This window comes from Dendrobates tinctorius, unplaced genomic scaffold (genome assembly GCF_039654945.1).
Source record: "Dendrobates tinctorius isolate UK_male_01 unplaced genomic scaffold, ASM3965494v1 ptg000134l, whole genome shotgun sequence".
Classification (NCBI taxonomy): domain Eukaryota; kingdom Metazoa; phylum Chordata; class Amphibia; order Anura; family Dendrobatidae; genus Dendrobates; species Dendrobates tinctorius.
In genome coordinates this window covers 1,444,769-1,471,156 of record NW_027361802.1, presented here as the reverse complement: position 1 = coordinate 1,471,156, position 26,388 = coordinate 1,444,769, and the positions used below count along the sequence as shown (strand labels likewise).

General features: G+C 40.2%; 1 protein-coding gene across 1 annotated transcript in view; it reads right to left on the bottom strand.

The window, feature by feature from the left end:
• Nucleotides 1–549: 549 nt before the first annotated feature.
• MOB3B (MOB kinase activator 3B) overlaps nt 550–26,388 on the bottom strand; it is a 122,349-nt gene continuing 96,510 nt past the window's right edge. The window contains exon 4 of the mRNA XM_073543670.1: nt 550–7,480. Within this exon, the coding sequence (XP_073399771.1) occupies nt 7,451–7,480 (30 nt within the window). The 3' untranslated portion in view covers nt 550–7,450. The remainder of the gene's footprint in view (nt 7,481–26,388) is intronic.

Here is a 26,388-nt window from a genome sequence, read left to right as displayed (position 1 = left end):
CCTTATCTATAGTAGGATGGCCTCACAGCCCCTCATATATATTATGATGGCTCCTTACAACTGGTTAATATAAAAAAATTATAAAGATCATAGTCACGTAGTTCTTATTCCCAGCACTGCAGCCTCCATCACCTTGTGTAGGCCGGATTTGCAAAGCGGCGTGATGCAATGATGTCATTGCGCTACCTGCCTGTGTACGCTGATGTCTCAAAAGCCGCAGGCTTGAGATGGACAGTGATAGGGCAGAGAGCTTATGTATTTACGACGGAATTGAATTGAAATGTGGTCAAGTTGACACCAACACAGATCAATGCGCCAGTCACAGGAGACCTAGGGCTTTGAGGGAAACATTCAGGGCTGGAGCACGGTATCTTTGAAGCTAGCAATGCCCCTGCCTAATAGACAAAGTGTTCATATACTTTTACCTATATCATAAATAGCCCATGTCCATGGAATTTCCCCTCGCAGCATTTTAGGCTTTTCTATATTTTGTGTTAAACCAAAGTCATATCGATAGCATCTTTTAAAACACCAGACAAGCACAAACACTTGAGTTCACATATTTTATTAATTTATTTTATTGGTTATAAATCTTTTTACCTCATCTTTATCATGTGAATCATTAGTCAGAAATTCTTAGTAGGCCTCATTCAAAAGTTTGTTTTTCATGTTTGTGTTCTATCCATATTTTTACTGATAGAACATGTACCCAATTCTAATGTATGTGGCTGTTCACATGTCTATTTTTTTTTGCAAACCGTGTCATCTGCAAAAAAAAAACCACACGTCCATTTTTGATCTGATTCATAGATCAAAATCATTCATGCACATCTATACTTCCATGAAAATCAGGGATAGCACATGTATGTCATTTGTGTGCAACATGTGTGCACTGCCTTTTTAACATTGCAATGGATAGGAAAAGGTTTGCATTTATTTTTTTTTCATACAAGAAAATTACTAATACTGCTGAAAATCAGACTGTTGTTTTGACTAACAGAAAAATCACTGCCTTCTGAATGAGGCCTTAGGTCGGATTCACACAATGTGTCATGGTCCACCTTAGCTTCAGGTCTCCTGCCCGAGCTCAGCAAGGTCATATAGTTATGCCAAAAAGTGTTGGCACCCTTGAAATTGTTCCAGAAAATAAGTATTTCTCCTAGAAAATTATTTCAATTACATGTATATTATTATTATGTAATACACATGTTTATTTCCTTTGTGTGTATTGGAACAATACAGAAAAAAACAAGATAACAAAAGGCAAATTGGACATAATTTCACACAAAACCCCAAAAACGGACTGAACAAAATTGTTTGCACGCTCAATTTAATATTTGGTTGCACATCCTTTAGAATCAATAACTGCAATCGCTTCCTTCAAAAACAAGCTTCTTATACCTCTCACTCAACTGGAGTTTGGACCACTCTTCTTTTGCAAACTGCTTCAGGTCTCTCATATTTGAAAGGTGCCATCTCCCAACAGCAGTTTTGGAATTTAGATCCAGACCAATTGCTGGCTACTTCAGAACTCTCCAGCAGTTTGTTTCAATCCATTTCTTGGTGCTTCTTGAAGTATGTTTGGGTTCGTTGTCCTGCTGGAAGACCCATGACCTATGATGCAAGCCCAGCTGTCTGACACTGGGAACTACTTTGAGACCAAAATCCTTTCATAATCTTAAGATTTCATGATGCCCTGCACACAGTCAAGGCACCCAGTGCCAGAGGCAGGAAAACAACCCCAAAACATCCTTGAACCTCCACCATATTTCACTGTAGGTACTGGGTTTTTTTCTTTGTTGGCCTCATTTTGTTTTCAGTAAACAGTAGAATGATATGCTTTAAAACAAAACTCCATCTAGGTCTCATCTGTCCACAAAAAGATTTCCCAAAAGGATGTTAGCTTACTCAAAGACATTTTGACTAACTGCAGTCTAGCTTTTTTATGTCTCTGTGTCAGCAATGGAATCTTCCTGGGTCTTCTGACATAGCTTTTTTTTCATTCAAATGTCAATGTATCGTTTGTACTGACACTGATGCACCTTGAACCTGCAGGGCAACTTGAATATCTTTGGAACTTGATTGGGGCTGCTTATCCACCATCTGGACTATCCTGTATTGTAACCCTTCATCAATTTTTCTCTGCCGGGAGATTAGCTACAGTGCCTTGGGTTGTACATTTCTTGATTATGTCGTGCACTGTGGACAAAGGAACATCAAGATCTCTAGAGATGGACTTGTAACCTTGAGATTGTTGATATTTTTCAACAATTCTGGTTCTCAAGTCCTCAGACTATTTCTTTATTTTTTAGGGTTGTGCCTGAAATTATGTCCAATTTGCCTTTTTTGGTCCAGTACACCCAAAGGAGATAAACATGTGTAATTGCAATAATTTTATGGGAGAAATACTTCATTTTCCAGAACAATTTCAAGGGTGCCAACACTTTTGGCCATGACTTTATATGCCTATAAGGCTGCAGAGTTCGGGTCAGCAGACTTGTGGCCAGTCTTTGAATCACAGTCCGTGCTTGGACCGTGACACATGAATCCAGTCTAAATCTAATAATTTCGCTACAATCAGCTTGTACATAAAAATTTTCTACCATCTAATTAAAGAAATGTAATGCAAAAATGCTTGACCTAACATATATTATTTCATTAAAAACTGAATTGTATTTTGCCTTTAAAATTATCAGGCTAAGAATTATTTACAGCAAGTTCTTACAGATAAAATAATTACCAAAATGTGACATGGCATCAAGTTAATAAATAACAGTTTCATTTTATTATTTCAAAAGATTAGGAAAAAAGAAAAAAAACCTACCTAGCCCACTAATCTTCATTTGGTTTAGCACAGACATGCTTTGTCCATGCCAAATTGGATTAGTGTAGGAAGTCACTACATGTAAAATTGGTGAAGTGATTTCTTTTAATAAATGCAGAGGTACTGAGCAATTTGCATGGATTAGCATTGAGTTTATGTTGTGCTGTGTACAAGAGCTGTTATAAATTGTTTTGGCTTGTTAATGATTATGGAGAGGCTGCTGCTTTCTATCATTTACAATGTTCACGCTAAAATAACAAAAAAAAAAATGTGCACTACGCTGTAATTGAGGAGAAATAATAGCCACCAACAGAGAGATTCAAATGAGATTTCCCTACAGATCGGAAAAATGCACATTTTGGCTTACAAATATAATTTTAGAAAATTATTCAGATTATTCTGATACTATAAAAAAATAAATATCCTGCGCCAATCATATTGCATATTGGTTAGATTACCCTATTAGGAAAATTAGATTACATTTACCTGGCCTGCAACAGCATGGAAAAGATTGAAGCCCAATTCATACACCGGGTCACATTTATAAAAGAAGGCACTGGCGATTGTGTTCAGTGTGTGTATAAAGACTTATATACATCATTGAATTATGGCTCATATGCCTTTATTCCTGCAATTTCATGTGGAGGCTTGCAGAGGTTTTATGTGTCAGGTTCTGTAAGCAGTCAATTCTCCTACAGCAGCACTCGAAAGCGTCACTTTGCACTGCACAGTGCTCAATTATCCTAATGGGCTCTCTATGTAATATGGACATATTGGATTCTCCAGAGCGAAAAATGGGGTGCAGTTATCCTGAAAAATGAGTGTGAATGGGCATTCCTAGGAACGCCCATTTCATAATAATCTTGCAGTGCAAACAGGCTGCCAATCACTTGATTAACGAGCAAAATGCTTATTCATTGGGTGGAATAATTTTTAAGCAGGCTTTAAAATCATTGTTCTTGGTGGTGCATCACCCTTGTTCAAACATGTCTGGCATTGGTGAAAACAATGGCGGATTATTCACACTGATAAATCTATTACAGATCATTCAGTGCGCATCGTTTCCTGCAATCTACATTTGTAAACGGCTTTTAAACGACCGCCGATCGATAAGTGGTCGTCTAGTGCTGCCAGTTGGTCTGTGTAATTGGATCCTTAAGGGGGCTTTACACATAGCGATATCGCTACAGCGTCACCGATTTTGTGACGCAGCAGCGATATTGCTAGCAATCTCGCTACATGTGACACTTACCTCCGACCGGCTCCCCTGCTGGCTATCGCTGATCGCGTGAGATCGGCCTGGTCCATTTCTCGTCGTCGGCTTCCTGCTGGCGCCGATGAGCGACTCCATGGACGCGGGCGGAAGACAGTCACACTCGCTGCGTCTGAAAGGTAAGTGCGACCGTCGACCGCTGCTGCATTGCTGGTGAGATCTGCCTGTGTGGCAGCTCACTAGCGACCATTTAGCGATGCACCAGCAATCCTGACCGGGTCGTATCGTGGTCGGGATCGCTGGTGCATCGCTAAATGTAAAGAGGCCTTTACTCTTGCTCTTCACTCTGTCTAGATAAGAATGGATACAACTTCTAAAAAGAACACTGCTAAATTAACCTCTTCATTTTCTATTTGCTTAATGGAATTGGATTTTCTGAACCAATTAAATTTGGTAAATGTATACTGCAAACAGAACTCCTTTTTGATAGTTGTTTTTAGGACAACTAACCAAAGTTCACATATATCCTCATGGCAAATCTATAAATATAGGGCCCGTCACATACAAAAAACTTTCAGCAAAATTACTTTTTTCGTTAAACAAATGTGCTTTAGGCCTCCTTCAGATGTCTGTATTGCATTTCTAACATTATCCATACCTGAAAAACACTGATGACACCCAGACACACTGGAGAACACCGATGACACCGATACCGTTTTTTCACGTACATGTTTCAATGTGTCTTTTGAGGAAGGAGGTATGAGTAATACAAACAGGAAACAAGTACCGTATATAAACTGGACATAGATAGCAAAAAAAATTAAATACTTTTCTCTGTGGGATCTAATTTCAATTTTCCAACTAGTTTAAGCTAAAGTAGACATCAAGGTAATCAATAATCTCACGTGTCATGGTGGTAAAAGAGTAATTTCGATTTTAAGAAGGAACTTTTATTTCATCCCACTAACAATAAAGCAAATTTCATTAATTAATCTAAAAAGTACCCTGAGTGTTTTTTTTTAATCTTTTTAGTAACTAAAAGTTTAATTCTATAAAATATAGTAGTAAGCTATTCTGATTTATATTAAAAACCAGTTACCAACATAGATTCAGTATATCTAGAAATGCATAGCAATTATTCTCTTTGGTCATATTACCTCACTTTTTATGAACAAACTCAGACATCTGTGTATCACGGTCCAAGTAAAATAAAGATGCATGGACTGGCTGCGGGTCTCCTGTCCCAAACATGACAGCCTTCTATATGCCTATGAGGCTCTCGGGTTATGGTCAGGAGACACACGGCCGGTCCGTGCAGAATAGTCCATACATTGACCATGTTTCATGGATGTCTGAATTTTCCAGAAAACTCTAGATGATTAGAATGGTTTTGAATACCATCATTCTGAAACCAATCACATAGCAAGATGGGTACACTGAGTGCACCATACTGTACCATTGGTTGTCTCTTCGGTTTACGTTATAAATTATTTGTGCTAAATTGATCTAAAAGTGTAGTTTGGCATGTTTCCAATTGTGTAGTGTTTCATGTTACATGGTGACCTGTATGCTTGGCTAAGCTTTTTGTGCTGCCAAAATTGCCCCTTGATTATATAATAAACTCTTATAACACACTATATAAGTAGATTATCTTTTCAAAAGGAAGGAAATGAGAAGGAATGAGAGCTCCTGCTGCTGACATCCTCTGCATATCACTTATATGCGAAGGAAGTGCGGGTGAAGTGGCCGCTGTTGGCTGCAGTGCTCACATGACATAATGTCACGCGAGCCCTAGGAGAACAAGTGCAGTCATTTCTTGAACAGCACTGGCACCTGACGTTAGTAAAGTCTGTTATTATTTTATAAGGGGACAATATAGCAATTGAGAAGGCGTTGTCTGTGTAATAGACAACCCCTTTAAGTTAAAAATTTCAACCATGTAATTGGCATTGTCATCTTTGTCAAAATAACCACAATGTTTCTTGTTTCCTAATTTATTGAGCTCCTTCACTGTTTCCTTAATGTAGCATGGTGCTGTATGACCATTCACAAGCTGCTTTTCCTAAATCCAATAAAAGCTGAAAGGCAGGCCGAATTTCAGGCTTACCTACCACCTTTTATGTTGGGTTATCAGGCATCAGATTCCTAACCACCAGACAGTCACATAGTTCTCACATCATTTCTGTCATAATACACAGAGTCAGGTATGGAGAATCCCTTTAGTTTTAGGGTGCTTTCTGAAATCAATGGATGTGATATAAACTTATTGATTTTAACTGAAACCTAAAATTATAGCTAGAAGTTGATAGGTGAGGCTCTCAGTGACAAAACCCCTGGCATGATTCTTCTGCATCAGGGTACCTCATCATAAGGTTTTCCAGACAATCTCAGAAGACATCAATTATAATTCAAAGCAATAGGGCCCTTTTCCCAAGAACTTCAAGGGAAAAGGTTTGTATGACATTTTTAAAGGGATTTTTATGCAACAATTTTCCAGATCTAAGTGATAATGGCTACACCACCTATAAAAGTTCTGGGTGACTACAAGATACATTGGTTCTCTGCAGACTGCTGTGGTGCTGGTGATGTCTACTCAGACTTCTAAGTGGTAGTCCTGTATCAAGTAGAATGTACTGTTTCTGCACCTAAATTCAAGTAATGAAGAATACTTGGTGTCACTTTAAACAGTGATATTCAATCAGTTTCTTAAAGATCATGAAATATTCTGTTGAGGATAGACACTAAGCTACTTCTTTTACGTGCTTTCCACTGCTGGTGCACTGTTCAGTAGAAGTCCCAGAAGATGAAATGGAAATATTCACCTTCAGCTATTGCTGCAATAATATTTCCCATTTGTACATATTTCTGATCCATCCAATTCTAGCAGGACCCCAGCCTCAAATATATAAATATATTTCCCCCTCTAGAACCAATGTGCACATGTCATGTACAGGAATGCTAGATTCTAATGTGTATATAAAAATGCATTTAGCGAATTCCCTCTATTCCATCGTAAGATAGCTGTTCACTAGAAGAAGCCCATTTTGTATCAAGGACAATGTATTGCATCTTTATGTTTAGTCCCACTTAGAACTTGGTCTTCACATTTTTGCCTACATCCAAAGAAGGAAATTGGAATCTGTAAATCTAGCTTAAGAATATGAGTTTTTGTAAAGCTTTGTCATTCTGATTTATATATGAATATGTGTTAATGTACTGTATTCATTCAATAGGACACGTTTAGCTTCATTTCCAGTTACATCAACTTCAGGACTTGATTAGCAGCATTGTTGAAGTCTGGATAGTAGGAGATGGAGGCACAACCACGCTCTACACACGTTAATATCTGCCCAGTGTTAATCGGACAATACACGAGGTCGTCTGATTTGCCTTTCCTTCTTGGTCACCTCACGTCACTGGCACATTCGTGATGTCATCTCCTTCTGAAGAAGAAAGTAAAGGATAATATTATAATATAACATATTATCATTGGCGACATTTGCATTTGTCATTATTATGTTGTTTCTTTCAAGACCACTTCTTTATATGCATCCATTCAGACCATGATAGCATCCGCACATTAGTCAACCAGCAACTATTGCACAGTGTTATAGATTCTATTACCTAGTGGAAGGAATAGTATTCTTTTCCTTGATGATCCATTAAACACCAACCAGCATTCAAAATTCCCTACGTAATACATACAGAGGATATTACAAGTCTTCAATCCCCTTTTAAAATGCCTGGTTTTTATCATGTAAAATAAATCATACTAAGAAAAATCATTTTAAAACTTTTTCCTCCTTTAATGTCACCCATAATCTGTACAAATCCATTGAGAAACAAATCATTTTGAAGGGGAAAATAAATATAACAAAGCTAAAATAAATGTGGTTTCATACAGTGGCCCTGACCTAAACCCAATTGATCATCTCTGGAGAGATCTGAAAATGGCTGTCCACCAAGGTTCACCATCCAACCTGCCTCCCTGGCATCACGCTCCTGCGCAGTCGAACTTCTCTGCCCTGTCGAGGGCAGAGCAAATTCCTACAGTGCGCTGTTGTGAGTTCATTTTCCCCTCCGTCACTGAGGCCTGGTGAACTCCCTATTCTAGTGAAGGAAGGTAGTGAGCCTGATTATCAGGCACCTGGGACTAATGAAGACGATTGGCTGAGTGGAGTCTCTGACTGGATTTAAGGCAACCTACGCCCTTTCTGCCCTGCGGGTGATTTCTCTGTGGACTCTTGGACACCAGTCTGATTCCTGCTCTCCTAAAGCTAAGTTTTCTGTTTTGCCTTTTTGCATTTAAGATTTGTTTTTGTTTTTCTTGCTTTTTGGATTCTGCCACTCCCTGCTGGAGTGTGCAGTGTTCCGTGAACTCTGTCTTCTGAAAGTACCTGAGTGCTGATTTAGTTTTTGAAGCTTAGTTGCTTCAGGGCCATTTTTATATCAGCTTGTTGGCTTTTGTCTCTGATAGGGTTTTGGCAGATTGCAGACAGCAGCCTTCCTATTCGTTCCTATCTAGGTAGTTTTTGGGCCCCGTCTTTGCTCAGCCTGTCTTTCTGTCTGTGTAAGTGTTTTCATCTTGCTTCACCGTCATTATATGTGGGGGCTGCCTATTGCTTTGGGGTCTGCTCTGGTTCAGTTAGATTTCCCCTTTCCTTCTTTAGGCCTATGTATCTCTCCGGCTGTGATCAAGGGGTCTAGGTCATCGTAGGAACCCCCCACGGCTACTGCTAGTTGTGTTGATAGGTTCAGGGGTCTGCAATCTGATAGTTGCCAACTTCTCTGGTTTTCTGGACTTAGCTAGCATTTCTGTTTTTGCCTCCTACGGTGACTCAATCATAACAGTGCGCAGGCGCTGGGTCTCTCTGACCTTTCCCGGCGCCTGCGCACTACAGTACTTTGCTCTGCCCTGAACAGGGCAGATAAGAATGCCTGCGCAGGAGCGTGATGCCAGGGAGCCATGAAGCAAGCAGGAGGGCTGCATCGCAAGAAGATGGAAGGCGCCGAACCCAGACCTGCGACACCTATCAGACCGGACTGCACCGAACCGCCCCCCCACCTGGGTGAGTTTAAAAAAAACATTTTTATTTACAGTATTATAGAATGCTGTAGATAAGCCCTGAAAGGAGGTGGTCACATCTTATAGCGGCCAAAACAACTGACAGGTTCGCTTTAAATAGCAGTCAGAACACAGCTGCTCTCATTTAAAGTTATTCTGATGTTATATTTTGACAGTTTAGCAGTTCTAGTGGGATTCACCTGACATTTTCTTAGTTGCATTTTGCAACAAAAGCCATGGTCCTTAAGTAACCTACAATACAGAAAAGGCAGCAAAGGGATCTCATTGTTGAAAGTTATCAGTCAAAAGGAGGGTATTTTTTTCCCCAACACATTACATATACCATTGAACACTTTGAAGACAATCACTAAGAAGTGCCTTAAATTTGTGTCAACAGTGACATTACCTAGAACTTGATGCACCTCAAAAACTGACGAAAAGACAAGAAGAAAATTGGTCTGCTGCCTAGAGGCCTACAGCTTCATTAGATGAGCTGCAGGAATTTCTGGCAAGTACTGGTTATATACTTTATGTAACAGCAATCCCATATATTCTTAAAGACTTGGTCCAAAACCAACATTGATTTTAATCCTAAATGTCCATTTATTAAGTGTAATAATCTAATTGCTTTTCTAATATACAATTTAATATATAATTTCCTATTTATTCCTCTCTAATATGCTTTTATTTTTTTTTACATTCTTTTTTTACCTACCTTTTGATGACATATTACTTGAAAATCCCCAGTGTATGCTGGGATACTCAAATGGGACGTCATCAGGGGACAGAGGCTGTGGTTATTGCTGCAGCCTCTGTGCGCACCCACTCAGCATGTGTTGGTTGTTAATTCTGATGCATGCTTAGTATGAGCACTCTTGTGCAATATTCTTTTCAATGCACAGTGATAGTGTGCTCCTTCACAAGCTCTAATGAAAAGTGATGAGTTGGCGAGAGCGCACTGTCAATACACATTCTAACGAGAGAACGCAGCAAGTAGGGAACGCAGCAAAAAGGACTCTCTTACAAATCACACTACTCATTAATGGGCTGTATTTGCAATTAACCCCAACGTCCAATGAACTTTACCTCTGCATGGCACAGGCTCAGGAGCTGAGCCTGCATCAATCATGGCAGATGCTTGCTGTGTTACAAAGCCGGCATCTGAATGTAACATCATCCAGGCTCCGTTTCCTGCTGTTAAGCTTTAAATCCTGCTGTCAATCTCTAACAGCGGCATTTAAGACAAACGGTTAGAGGGGAGCACCGTTGTGTAAAATCTTTTAAAATTATATTTGGTATGATTCGTGTAAGAGTAATTTTCAAAAAAGAAAGAATGCACAAAAATGTAAAATCGCCCAGTCAAGAATGGTTTAAAGCCCATCCACATTTAAATGACCTTCAGTTTATCTTTTTCTGATCCTAGAAACTCTTGTTTGCTACTTTTGTTGTGTATTCTTAACAAAATCCACAAGGTGTCAGTAGAGGAACACTGTAATGCAGACACACTGTGCAGCAGAAACCGAATATTCCAATTAATCCTTATAATAACGTTAACTGCAAAGAGAACAATTGTGTTAATCAGAACAACAAAAAGCCAATTCAGTGCTGGCTAAAGCTGTTCATTTTTTGTCATCACTTGGAGAAGTCGTATATATTATGCGTGCGTTCATTAATGCAGACATTAGAAGCAAACACTACTAACCTATACACATATATGAGATTTTACAGTCTGCATGTTTAAATCCTTAGCTAAAGGTTTAAAAAGGTTAAAAAAAAAAAAAAAAAGCAAAATAAAAAGTCAAAAATTGTTTTGTCACGTAAATAGCATCTACTCATAAACGCAAAACACTTAATGGAGGAGTAAATGTCCATTGACAGAGTTGGACCCATGTCCCTAAATTCTACCCCTCCTCCGCCCGCCGTGGTCTATCTGTAGATAGCAGACCATGCTGGAGTGACTGCAGAGGTGACTGAGGGACTGTAATGGCTGCAGAGAAATACTAATAGGCTCAATTATTAGGGAATTACACACAAACTATTGTTTTTTTTTCGTACACAGTAATAACCTAATAATAAGCTTCTGAGACTGCAGGGAAAACACGCAGAATTCCTCCCACATTTCTTGTGCAAAATAATTTGGACAGCCTGTATTGTGCCTGTGGAGCAGCAGATGGAGCAATATAGGCCATTTAGAGAGGTAGCCCCTGGGGTCTGGACACCTCTGTGACTTCCCTGCTTTATCAGACGGTTGTTTCTTTTTCTCTATAAAACTAGATTACATGAGGGAATTGTTTTCTATGTAATTCTAGTCTACAAAATACAAAAATCATATTTTGGGAAAACACTTTGTTAAACAGCATTTAGGACCCACGGGGAATATTTTTACTTCCTTTTAAAGCCCTAAGAGTTCAACAGATTTCTATGAAATGTCTTCATAAATCCATATCATCTTTAACATGAAGGTAAGGTATGGCTCCTGATCTAAGACACCTCCTAAAGTATTAATGCAAACCATAAAAGAATCGAGGGTAATTGTATGCGTAAATCATAGCACTGGGCATGAAGACTTACTCCAGACGTGTTTGACGGAAATCGTGCGTGGCGCAGCAAATCAATTTGGTTTTGGACAAGTTCCACTTTCTCATTGTTAATGTTTGCCAGTGATTTAGGTAGTGCGCTAAACAGATGATTGAAATCATCATACCCTAGTGCAGGCCCATAGTCAAGAACTTATCTTTGGGGAAATTGATAGTGACATAATTAAGTACGTGTAGAGCTATAAATTTCCCATCCCAGGGCAATTTTACTTATATTGAATACTCATTACTGTCAGTGGAGCCGTAAGCTTTGGCCTTTTATAAATAGTCAAAATCAGTATGATGCAATGTTGCTCTTAAAGGGGTTGTCCCAAGTGAATGGGTTTTCACCTTCAAAGAATGGGTGAGTTGCTCGGGATCTGACCACAGACCCCACTGTTCAGATAAGCTTTTATATGCTTTGCTTGTATGGCGTGGGTGTATATCACAGCCCCATAGACAGTAGATGTAACATTGGCGACCACCACTTCATTCTAATGGAGCAGTTCAGAGCCCCACTCTCAGTATAAGTGGGGATCCCAGTGGTAAGCTCCACAGAGATCTGCACGTCATATTTGCTATAATTTGCTAAGTTGGGACAATTCCGTACACAGAAAATTCACAAAACATAAAAAACACTAATGTAATCTTTTTCTTTCCTTTGATTTACCTTTGTATCATATTGCAAATACCATAAAGCTGAGAAATAAAGAAATTAGTGCTTATCTCAACCCTGTCTTTTTTTGTAAAATAAACACCTGCAGCAGGAGCTTCCCCCTCTTATCAGTTTGCAAAGATTGTTGCCCTGCCGTCTTACTAAGGGTCCGTTTACACTGAGCAACTGGTGGCCCTAAACGACCAATGATCGATAAACCTTTTTCGATCGTCAGTCATTTAATAGTCTGTTTATACAGGTAGACCACAGCAAATAAGCAAATGATCCCTCTGTGTTCACCAGTGTAGTGCAGCGGTATCCACACTGAGCAGTGATGAGGCAGTGACCCAGGAAAGTTCCACAACAAAAATCTTTTTAATATTCAACTTACAGCAAAACACAGCACACGATATCCTCCGGATCGCAGCCGAGAAACATATCCTCCCGATTGCAGCCAAGCCTATCGGGGTCACACTCCCTAGGTTGGCGACCCCTGTGGCAGATATCCCTGACTCGGGATCTTCGGGTTCCGCGCCTGGAATAGCATTTACCTTGGGAGGGTTAACCCTGGTCTCCCACAGGGACTAGAACAGGGGCAAGTCTCTTCCCAACACAGTCCCATATGGAAGGGTCTTCACCGCATGTTTAATGTCCCAACATGGTGTGGAAAAATTAACCTCCACGGTTGGGTACTCCCGGATTTCCCCATGGATACCCATCACCTCCACTTTACGTCCTTTGGGGTTGTCCCCGGCAACAAGGGACCCATGGACTAAAGTCATCATGCTCCCTGAGTCCAGGAGATCGTCCATTTAACACCTGTTGACGAGTACCCGGGACAGCAGCAGTTCGCCGTCGGCATTGCCCGTAGTGGCAGTACAAACTGGCTGGGCATACATAGACACACGGCGAGTATACCCGCAATTCATGGGTTCAGATTTCAGAGGGCAGTTGACAGTCACATGTCCGGGCCCTTGACACCGCCAACACTTAAAAACTGCAGCACGACTACACCTGGGGCTGGGGAAATGGGACCTTTGTCACCCTCACTTCGGGTTACCCCCTCATTATGGGCTCGGTCCAGGTTAGCCTCAACACAGGTTTGTGGACTTTTCCCATGCTCCTGTACAAAGTCCTGAGGGGCTATATACCGCTCAATCAAACTTATCAGCTGGTCCAGAGTGCCCAGGTCCCATTGCCCCACGCAACGCTGCATGGTGGCCGGCAGAGCCTTCACCAGCCGGTCGACCACCACGTTCTCTATCATCTGGGCCGGGGTCCAAGTCTGAGACTGGAGCTATTCCTCCACCAACTGCAATGAGTCATACGCATGAGACCTGGCGATACGAGACTCTGCAAAGGATCACTGGTACACCTGCTGATTGCCCCTTACCTTAGGGGTCTCTTCTTGACACCACTGTTCGCCCGTCACCTTAGGGGTCTCATCTTTACACCACTGATGCTCCTGCTGCTGCCACACTGCAACGCCTCTTGTTGCTGCCGCTGGAACTGCAGCGCCTCTTCCTACTGCTGGAACTGCAGCTCCTGCTGCATGAGGACCACCTGTTTCAAAAGCTCCTCCATTTTTTCCAACAGGCTTGCTCACTGACATGCAGCATGCTTTGGGGTATGCCTCAGTTCACATTGCCCACATTCTCACACCATAAGTAGTGCAGCGGTATCCACGCTGATCAGTGATGAGGCAGTGACCCAGGAAAGTTTCACAACAAAAGACTCTTTAATGCTCAACTCACAGCAAAACACAGCACACGATATCCTCTGGATCGCAGATGGGAAACATATCCTCCCGATTGCAGTCAAAAACATATCCTTATGTGGTATTTTTCAGTCACTATGTGGTGACAATATGTGGTCTGGTCACGGTGTGTCGGTATTTGTTCCTTGTATGTGGTATTATTTGGTCGCTATGTATTGGTAATATGTGGTTTGATCATGGTGTGGCAGTATTTGTTCCTTGTATGGGGTATTATTCAGTCACTATGTGGTGCTAATATGTGGTCTGGCCATGGTGTGATGGTATTTGTCTCTTGTACATGGTATTATTGTTCATTTTAAAAAATGTACGTGACACATTCCCTTAAAGAAACATAAATAAAAAATATACCTAAAAAGAGTACAGGCTTGGTTACTCAGAGTAGAGAGGGTCCCAGGCAAAAGAGTGTACCTTGTGACGGAGGATTAAAAAAATCTTTCAGTCAAAACAAAAGCTGATGATTATGTATGTGATATGGTCTTAGATGGGAACTGTTAATGTGTGATTGGTGAGGTTGTGGTGCAAGAGACTGTGTAAAGTTCGAGGATTTGAGGCAGAGCTGAAGTGGAGTCTCAAGGTGGCCGGAAAATGTTGCTCTATATATATGAGTAAAGACAAAAAGTTTGGACAAACCTTCTCATTCAAAGAGTTTTCTTTATTTTCATGACTATGAAAATTGTAGATTCACTCTGAAGGTTTCAAAACTATGAATTAACAAATGTGGAATTATATAATTAACAAAAAAGTGTGAAACAACTGAAAATATGTCTTATATTCTAGGTTCTTCAAAGTAGCCACCTTTTGTTTGATTACTGCTTTGCACACTCTTGGCATTCTCTTGATGAGCTTCAAGAGGTAGTCACCGGAAATAGTTTTCACTTCACAGATGTGCCCTGTCAGGTTTAATAAGTGGGGTTTCTTGCCTTATAAATGGGGTTGGGAACATCAGTTGTGTTGTGCAGAAGTCTGGTGGATACACAGCTGATAGTCCTACTGAATAGACTGTTAGAATTTGTATTATGGCAAGAAAAAAACAGCTAAGTAAGGAAAATCGAGTGGCCATCATTACTTTAAGAAATGAAGGTCAGTCAGTCCGGAAAATTGGGAAAACTTTGAAAGTGTCCCCAAGTGCAGTGGCAAAAACCATCAAGCGATACAAAGAAACTGGCTCACATGAGGACTGTCCCAGGAAAGGAATACAAAGAGTCACATCTGCTGCGGAGGATAAGTTCATCCGAGTCACCAGCCTCAGAAATCGCAGGTTAACAGCAGCTCAGATTAGAGACCAGGTCAATGCCACACAGAGTTCTAGCAGCAGACATCTCTACAACAACTGTTAAGAGGAGACTTTGTGCAGCAGGCCTTCATGGTAAAATAGCTGCTAGGAAACCACTGCTAAGGACAGGCAACAAGCAGAAGAGACTTGTTTGGGCGAAAGAACACAAAGAATGGACATTAGACCAGTGGAAATCTGTGCTTTGGTCTGATGAGTCCAAATTTGAGATCTTTGGTTCCAACCACCGTGTCTTTGTGCGATGCAGAAAAGGTGAACGGATGGACTCTAGATGCCTGGTTCCCACCGTGAAGCAAGGAGGAGGAGGTGTGATGGTGTGGGGGTGCTTTGCTGGTGACACTGTTGGGGATTTATTCAAAATTGAAGGCATACTGAACCAGCATGGCTACCACAGCATCTTGCAGCAGCATGCTATTCCATCCGGTTTGCGTTTAGTTGGACCATCATTTATTTTTCAACAGGACAATGACCCCAAACACACGTCCAGGCTGTGTAAGGGCTATTTGACCAAGAAGGAGAGTGATGGGGTGCTACGCCAGATGACCTGGCCTCCACAGTCACCAGACCTGAACCCAATCAAGATAGTTTAGGATGAGCTGGACCGCAGAGTGAATGCAAAAGGGCCAACAAGTGCTAAGCATCTCTGGGAACTCCTTCAAGACTGTTGGAAGACCATTTCTGGTGACTACCTCTTGAAGCTCATCAAGAGAATGCCAAGAGTGTGCAAAGCAGTAATCAATGCAAAAGGTGCTACTTTGAAGAACCTAGAATATAAATCAATGCAAAAGGTGCTACTTTGAAGAACCTAGAATATAAGACATATTTTCAGTTGTTTCACACTTTTTTGCTAATTATATAATTCCACATGTGTTAATTCATAGTTTTGATGCCTTCAGAGTGAATCTACAATTTTCATAGTCATGAAAATAAAGAATACTCTTTGAATGAGGTGTGTCCAAACCTTTGGTCTGTACGGTGTATATATATATACTGTATATATATATATATATATATATATATATATATATTATAATATATATAATATGAGCTGTCACTCTCAGGTTAACAGAAGAATGATGGAGATGTGTAGGAAAGTGGAACTGTAATAAAAATTATTGAATGGGTGAGTACACATTTTTTAACTCTAAACCTTGCCCAATGGACACAAGGCTCAGCTGAGAATTCACTTCTGCTTTAATGAGGAAAGGTGAATTAGCCGTTGTCTGACACCACTGGCAATGCCTAAGTCCCGCAGGAACAATATATCATATATATTAGATTGGCGGCTGATCTCACCTCAATCAATTGGCAATATATCTTTTGTGGATATCCAGCTTTATATATGCTGTAGCATGTTTCTATTACATGGAAATTCTTCTGAATTATTGCTAATACTTTGTCCTTCTTGAGATTGTTGCCTGATGGGCAATGCTTCTATATTAGTAAGCTGTTGCTAAAATATTTTATTTATGTAACTATTTCAATAATCCTATATCTAATTCTGATTGAACACTGCAAAGAGAGATATTGGCACTATAGTAGATAATTGATAATGAAAAATAATGGAACAGAATCATAAATAACCGGCCATTAATAAATGATCAGTCTGCTGGGCTACACCCACACTTTTGGTTTTCGGAATCTCTGCTTCTCACCCTCTTTTCCATGCTGCTTTCATTCCTCATTAAATTGACTGATATAAGCCCAATAGTTCTGCAGCCGGCTGTGGAGTTTTCCAGCTCTCGCTTTGATCTCCAGTTTCTTCAAGCATGCAATGAATTATGACTGCAGTGATAAGCACTTAACACAGAACTGAGTGACTGGGTTGCACAACACATAACTTAAACCAGCATGGCTCCATTATATTTTCATTCAGCATTCAGGAATTGCCTATTTGTGAGAAGAAGGGGAAAGGAGCAAGGAAACGTCTCTGGTGATATGTGATTAAAAGTTCTTTTTTTGTGGTTGCTAGAAACAATTTCACTTCCATCTCAAACAGAGTAAGAAAGAAGTTGAAAGCGGAAATTGGTCTAACTTTTCATAGGCTACTTTCACACTTGCGTTTTTTTGCTGCGCGTTTTTTGCGCACACAAACGCATGAAAAAAACGCATCATGCGTTTGTGTGCGTTTTTTGTGGGCTTTTTTTTAAAAAAACGCATGCTTTTTTTGTGCATACGTGCGCATTACAATGCGCACGTATGCGCACCCATAGACTATAATGGGTGTTTTGCTGTAAAAAACGCATTGCGTGCGCATGCGTTTTTTTGGGGCAAGTCGGACGCACAAAAAATGCCACAGGATGCATTTTGTGCGCCTGAGCGCACACTACAAAAAAACGCATGTGCATACAAACGCGTACAAACATGTGTATGCTCACCTAAGCGCACCCATGTTAAAGTATAGGGAAAAAAACGCATGCGGTTTTTTGTGCGCTAAAAAACAGCGCAAAAAAACGCAAGTGTGAAACCAGCCATAGTCTGTTTTCTCATGCATGATTTAAAGCTTTAATATCTTAAAAGAAAAGCATTGCCATGGCTATCCCCTTTAAGATAACTAATCTATAGGATGCACCAAGGATGAGTCTACACATAGAGGCCAAAGCACAGCCAAGATGTGGGTGAAAACAGATCTGATATGTAATTTTGCCGCACATCAGAATAGCTTTTATATTGATAATGAACAGAGATGAGTGATCCCGAACTTAAAAGTTTGGTTTTCGTACTGGAACGTTAGTGTCCTGTACTAAACAGGGCTATAGACTATAATGGTGCCGACAGAGCGAACATTCATCACTTTCGTAAGTAGTCAACTACGTCTGAGTATCTGCCTCCAGTAGCTGTATACGTCTGTATATGACGAGGCATGCGCAATTCAGATCTCGGGAGACGAGAGGTCAGAAGATGAGATCTTGGTGCCAAAATCTCAATCTCTGCATGCGCCGCCTCCAGTGGCCATTTTCCCAGAGTCCACAGCATTGAAAAGCATGGTAAGTCCAGGGGCTCAAGGCTTTCACAAAATGTCGGCGGAGCCCCTGCACCGCCAAACACCACCTCCTACCAGCCTGTGGCCGGCAGGATCTCTTACCTCTGCTGCCACCAGCTTCCTGCAGCAGCAACCCTACCACCTGGGATCCTGCTCCACCACCACTGCCCCCCAGGTAAGCTACCGTAAAAGTGGATTATAAAAAATACCACCATTTAATTAAAACATGTTTTTTCCTATTTTCCTCTACAAAATTTGGGGTGCGATTTTTAATCCACTGCGCTCTATAATCCACAAAATATGGTAATTTCCAAATATACTTTTTGCATCAAGATCTTATGGCTTTTGGCCACTTACTACTAGTTTTAGCAATTATGTTACGACTTTCAAGAGCCATAACAATTTAATTTTTTCCCTGTATGAGGCCTTGTTTTTTTTGCGAGATGAGATGCATTATTTGAATGTTATGTAGTTTTTATTGTTGCCATTGGGCTACCTACAACAAATGGTTTAAAATCTGTTTTCCATTTTTGAGGGCGGTGAAAAGAATAAAAAAAAACTATTTTATTGCAGATTTAAAAAAACAAAAAAACAAAACCAAATGTTATTGCTTGATTTTGTGACGTAATTTGTTGAGATAACTTTATTATTTTTCTGTCGTAGGAACTGTATGAGGGCTTGGTATTTGGGCGACAAGCTGTACTTTTTCATCAGTACCATTTTGACGTACATTCAGCTTTTCACCCACATTTTGGAAAATGATTTCACTTTTATTACAGTTTACACAATGTGGGGAAAATAATACCAAATTTTTATAATCGAGGTTCTTATGGATGGGAAATAAGGTTGTTACTGGAATTTAACATTTTACTCTTTCCAAAAACTGTTTTTATAATTATTTAGCATGGTATGCTACAATACCTCTGTCTAATCACTTAGTTCAGGCTTTGCCTCATAAAATCTGAACATCCTTTAGTGTATTAGTAATTAGTATAAGTAAGCAGTGAGCATGATATAATATAGTACAATAATGTGAATAAGGGTTCGCTCACATCTGCGTATATAAAATCACTCAGATTCTCAGCCAGAAAAGTTGGTGAGTGTCAGGCGAATGTCATGCGAGTGCTATGCCAGTGTGTGATTTTTTTTCTCATCTAGCATCCATATGACATCTGTATGACATGCGTATGCAATCTATTTTTAACATAATCTTTTAAATACTGTAATACTTTATGTAACTTAAAGCTGTCCACTACTAGTACAAACCTTTCTTGATCTAAATATTTGACCCTATAAAAAAAAAGCTTATACTCACTTTACGTGCTGGCGCCTTTCCAGCTGTGTCGGCACTCGCATTCCTGGGGTTGTCTTGCAGTTTTTATGACACGTGAGCTCGGCCTCCAATCAGTGCTGGCGTCACTGGCCCCGGCTTCGTAAGAATTGAACATGAAGAGGAAGTCAGGGCTGCAGCTGATCTCTCACTTCCTCTTTATGTTCAATTCACATGAAGGTGGGGATGGTGATGCCTTCTGTGTCATGTGTCACAACACCACACGAGAACCCCAGGAACACGAGTGAATACACTACTGGAACGGTATTGGCACGCAAGGTGAGTATAAATGTTTTTATTTTATTGGGTCCAAGCGTGGGGTATGATGAGAAGGGTTGTCCAAATAGTGGACAACTTCTTTAAAGCTAGTTCACAAAGCTAATACAGCAATCTTATATATAGACATATGATAGATGATAAATAGAATAGATAGACAGATGTTCTGTAGATAGTGTCTCTCAAGTGGCACTAAAGGGTGTTTTGGCTAGTTTAACTTAATAAATAATTTTAAAAAACCACGTGGGGTCTCCCCTATTTTTGATAACCAGTAAAGATAAAGCAGACAGCTGTGAGCTGATATTATCAGGCTGGGAAGGTCCCAGATTAAATTCTGACACTTTGCCAAGCTCTTACCAATAACGGTAGTTGTGGTTGATGTCAGCTGTGATTTGCCAAAAATCACAGCTTGCATCAATCCCTGGGTTTAGTAATGGAGAGATGTTATTTCAGACATTCCCGATAATCAAAAATAAAAACACACACACAGAAAAAATAGTATACTTGGATTATTTGAAAAAACACTCCCCCACACTTTCCCTATAGTTCACCAATTTATTAAAAAAAAAAAAAAAGTCTGTAGCATCAGCCAGTCTAGGTCCCACTGCATCAATGAGACCCGGCAGCTGTAATGAGCGGTGACGTCAGCAACTACTACACCGGTCATCACAGTCGTAGAGTCCTGCTGCTCTTTGTGAGACCTGGTGACTCTAATGGGTATAGTTACTGATACTGATACTGTTATTATAATGGGTATAGTTACTGATGTTACCACTGTTTAAAGCCGCTGGGTTTCATGGAGTCATAGTTCAGACGAGTGATGACGTCAGTAACTATACTACTCAACAGAGTCGCAGAGTCACGCTGCCCTCTGTGAGATTCTGAGACTATGATGAGAGGTGTAGCTATTGACATCACCGATCATCACAGCCTCTGGGTCTCGCGGAGTGCAGCGGGACCTGGAGTGGCTGCTCCTACAGCCTATTGAGCTTCGTTATCTGAACGAGACTCCTTTGAATGTCGAATTCGGGGAATGTAGTGGGAACGCCGTGGACTACGTCAGACCTGCGTGGGACCTTTTTGTTTTTTAATAAGTTTGTGAAAGAGGGACAGTGTCTTGTATTTATTTCTATCTTTTTATGTTTTTCAGGTATCCATTTGAGGACTACAGCGAATTCAGGGGACTATGGCGAATTCCCAGGACTATGACGAACCAATATGGCTTCTTTTTATTAATAAATTGGTCAAACAGGGAGAGTGTGGGGGAGTGTTTTTTGTCAAACAATTTTTTGTGTGTTATTTTTGACTACTGGATTAGTAATGGCGGTGTATGATCACAGACACCTCTCCATTACTAACTCCAGGGATTGATGCCAGCTTTGATTTTTGGCCACAGCAATTGGGAAGACCCGGGCATAGCGCCTGAATTGGCACTTCTAATGTAATGCGCCTTTTCTGGGGTGGCTGTGTAATCATCCTGATGGTAGTGACTGTGAATTTGCTGTAGTTGTCTGATGATATTTTGTGGTTCATTTTAGATGTGTGTGAGAAAAAAAAAAATCGGATGGCATACGCATGGTCATGGGTCATCTTTTTTTTTTCTCATACCCATTGACTTGCATTGGCGAGTCTTGGCTCTTCTATACAATTCCAGTTGAGGAAAAAAATAACAGATGAACACTCCCTTATTCAATACCAGCTGACTTAAGTCACTGCTTAATGGCAGTAAACAATGTGTTGTTTAAGATGTTAAAAGAGGACGTGGTACCAGCAACTTCAACCTAAATCATGACAATTAATTCTAAAGGGATGTACATTTCTAGTGTGTGCAGAAAAAAAATTGAGGTTCTTTCCAGTGTTTTTTTTTGGAACATACTTCTCAATACAGCTCCTGTCTGTTCTGAGGTTTTCATCTAAAACTGAAACTACAATGCAGTCCCCGATCTGTCGCATGGCATACGCCATCAGTGCCTGTTAGATCCCTAAGGTGTGTCATTTTGAAGGGAAATTTGAACAGCAGGCAGTGCTATTTTTTGTGCGTACATAATTTGTGATGGAGACTCGGGAGCCTCCAACGCAGATGTGAATATAGTCTCGACAGTGATGTCCAGAAAGGCAACAGTAGACCACTTACTAAAGTCACTGGCTGGAAATTAATGGCTTAGACGATTATGAATACATGTGAAATAGTAAAAAGGCCTAGATTTAAAGCAATATGAAGCTACTCATAGTCTTGGTTCAAGAAACAAGCTCTATCATTAAGATTCTCATAACTGTTGGCCCCTATCGGGCCTCACTTGAGAACTGGTGGTCAAATGACCCCTATTGACCAATATACTGTGGTTCCGACTGCAGGAGTTGCATAAAAACCACTGAAGTTAATGGGGACTGACAAACAGAGGTAAAAAATATCCCTGTTCGCTTGATTTCTAGCAAATACAAAATTATAGCTATAAAGGTTATAAATGTTCAAGATGGGAATAATTCTTTTTGCCGAGCACGTCGACCCAGATACTCCATCCTCCCTGAATATACATTTCTTTACTGCTGGGTTGTGCTGGTTAATATATTGACATTAGCATCTTTGTCTACATATCTGTATTATGATGACAAAAATACATGTGTGTAAAACAATCTGTATTACTAGTGTAACAATATGAAGATGATAAAGAACTTTTGACTGTTACCTGAAAATGGAGCATCTAAAAGGACAAAGATTCTCCTTAAAGGGGTTGTCCGATCCAAATCAATAGGTCTGCAGTCACTCTGTGTGAATGCAGACTTATGAATCCCCCCGGAGCATGCACTGTGCGCTCCGGGTAATCACCGGTTTCTGACTCGGAATCGGAGGGTGTGTATGAGTTATGCATACTCCCGGCCTGTGAGCGCATCTTCGCTCTAAAATAGAGAGCGATTTATATGTTTCTCCATGGATACATCCCCAAGAGTCTGTTCATTCTTCTCTTCCATTCTTTCTTTCTCATTTTCTACAAGACATCGCTGCCCCCTAAATTATTGCCCACACAGGATTGAAAATACTCATTTCTTATCTGTAAAAACTACTGTGGATTTTGTTGTGGAAATACTGCAGGTTTGACACTGCATTGCAAAGACTGAATTCCATGGTAAAAATCTACAGCAAAATTGTGGATTTCAAGTCCTCATTCCAAGTCCATTTAAACTGCACATTTTTGTAAATATTAGTAAGGTCTCATTTAGACATCCTTTTATCACATACATGTTCTATTCATGTTTTATAAATGGCCACTGTCTGGTGAGTTCTAATTTTAATTTACAATAGGGAATTATTTATATATTGTACTGTACAAAAGTTTTAGGCAAGTGTGGGAAAAATGCAGCAAAGTGAGTGTGCTATTAATAATAAAAGTGTTAATTGATAAAAATAAACTATCAACATCCTGGAAAGTGAGTGAACAAAAGGGAAATCTAAACCAAATATTTGGTGTGATAGCACATTGTCTTCAAAACAGCATCAATTCTAGAAGGTAGACTTGCCCACAGTTTATGAAGAACCTCAGCAGGGAGGTTGTTCCAAACATCTTGGAGAACTAATCACAGATATTCTGTAGATGTAGGCTTGTGCAAATTCTTCTGTCGCTTTCCTTAAAGGGAACCTGTCAACAGGATTGTGCTTAATAAACTAGAGACAGTGTCAGGTCGGCGCTATTATACTGAGTAAAATGATACCTTGGTTTATGAAATCCGTCTTGTGATTGTTGTTTAATCTTTATTTGTAGTTTTCGGTTAATGAGATACTCGTGCTCCAGGACGGGGCTGTGGGGGGGGGGGCTTACCTGTCATAAGCCCATAAGGATGAATATGCGAACAGAGCACCATATAAAGTCTTGCCCATAGGCCGGCCCGAAGCACAAGAATCTCATTAACTTAAAACTGCAAATGACAAACAACAACCACAAGACGGATTTTATCAACCAAGGTATCATTTTACTCAGTATAACAGTGATAACCTGACAGAGTCTGTAATTTACTGAGCACAATCCTGCTGCAAGGTTCACTTTAATGACATTAGCTGTAAGTCTGAAGTCGTCCTGCTGCAAAATACATTTTAAGGCAATCAGATGCCTCCCTGATGGTGCTTCATAATGGAAAAGTATTTTCTTGTATCACTTAGCATTGAGGACACCATTAATCTTGACCAAATTTCCAAATACATGTGTTGAAATGCAGCTTCACCATTGCAAGGAACCTCCACCATGCTTCACTGTTGCCTGCAGACACTCAATATTGTACCATTTTCCAGCAGTTGGGGGAACAAACTACCTTCTGTTCAAGCCAAATATTTCATATTTTGACTTATCAGTCCATAACACCTGCTGTCATTTTTCTACATCCTACTTCCTATGTTTATGTGCATGATTGAATTGCTTGGCCTTCTTTCCAGGTATGACTTTTTGGCCGCAATTTGGGCATGATAATAATAATAATCTTTATTTTTATATAGCGCTAACATATTCCGCAGCGCTTTACAGTTTGCACACATTATCATCACTGTCCCCGATGGGACTCACAATCTAAATTCCCTATCAGTATGTCTTTGGAATGTGGGAGGAAACCGGAGTACCCGGAGGAAACCCACGCAAACACGGGGAGAACATACAAACTCCTTGCAGATGTTGTCCTTGGTGGGATTTGAACCCAGGACTCCAGCACTGCAAGGCTGCAGTGATATCCACTGAGCCACCTGCTAGTTCGAAGCTGATATTACAGCTAGACAACTTCTGATTTTGAAGGGAAGTAGGAATGATGTCTTTCATCTGCTGTACTAAGTTTCATTGGCCAACCAGTGTGTCTACAGTCCTCAATGTTGCCTATTTCTGGCTACTTCTTCAAAACAGCTCGAACAGCACATCTTGAAACCCTAGTCTACATTAAAATCATTGCCTGGGCGGGAACTTACTGATGCAGTAAAACTTTGTGTCTCTTTGGTGTGGCCAGTTTTGTCATGGTGAATGACCTGTGACATTAAAGAAGACTAAGGAGTCCTGGAAGTGATGACACATCCCTCATGGAGCCTTGAGCCCTCATGGAGCCCTGATCTCAACATCTTTGAGTATGTCTTGGATTACATAGAGAGAAGGATTTCATCTGTGGTTAGTTCTCCAAGATGTTTGGAGCAACCTTCTTGCTGAGTTCTTTCAAAAACTGTGTGAAAGGAATTGATGCTGTTAATAAAGGCAAAGAGCGGTCACACAAAATATTTATATGATTTAGATTTCTCTTCTGTTCACTCACTTTGCATTTTGCATGAGACAAAAATAAATTAACACTTCTATTTTTGAAAGCATTCTTACTTTGCAGCATTTCTCTCGATAGCTGTTTAAAACTTTTGCACAGTACAGTATATTCTATACAATATATAGAAGATAATTACATTTATTTTCTGGCTGATATAGTGTCTCTTGTGAAATGCACAGTGTATGTGTTGTTGACTGTAACAGATAGTGTTGAAGTGTGTGGGCAGGCACGTAATACATAGATTTAAAACGACAAGAGTAGGCATTGTGATGGTAGCATAATATAAGCAGAGCTTCTCGAATTGTTTCCCACTCGCACATTTATGTAACAATAAAGGTTTCATTTTCTCTCGTTCGGCTCTGTGGGCAGCTCTACTGCATTCCCAACACTGCATGACTTGTGTCAGCCATAAAACTGTACCCAAGCGTGGTGGAGACTTATCATTAACCAGCTGAATGAATTACATTCCAGTTTAATGTGCTGTAGACCTGGATTTGGTGGTCTAATATTTAGATTTTACTGTTACCATGATATACCATAACAATGTGACAACATATTAATGGAAAGATTAAAATAACAGTAGCCATCAGAATGCAGGCCTGACGTATCATCATTTAGCGTAAATGGGGTATTTTCTATATATTGCATAATACTAATTTTACATTGCTATTTATACATGCATACCGTTTATCTTTGTATTATATATACTGTATTCTTGCAAACTGTGTTATCAGAAATGAACAGCCTCTCTGAACACCAGCCCTTAAAGGTATCTCAAGTCCTAACAAGGGAGTCTATATGTTACGCTACCAAGATTAGAAAATTTAAAAGTGGTGACCTGTGCCTTTAAAAAGAAAATCTTAATTAGCCCATTTTGTTCGTATACCAGCAGTGAAATGGTTTTCATGGTATTTTGAATGGCATCATATCATGTTGATACAGCCTTAGCTAATTCCTGGATTTTGTGGCACGACATAACATTAGTTCCTAAGCTTAACTTTTGCATTTCTTCGACTGGGCTCAAACATCGCACTTAAATAAAATAATTCCCCGGACACACATACATGTGCCATCATCTGCTGGCCACTGGTGAGCCAATCTGCGCAGAAGGGATTTCTGAT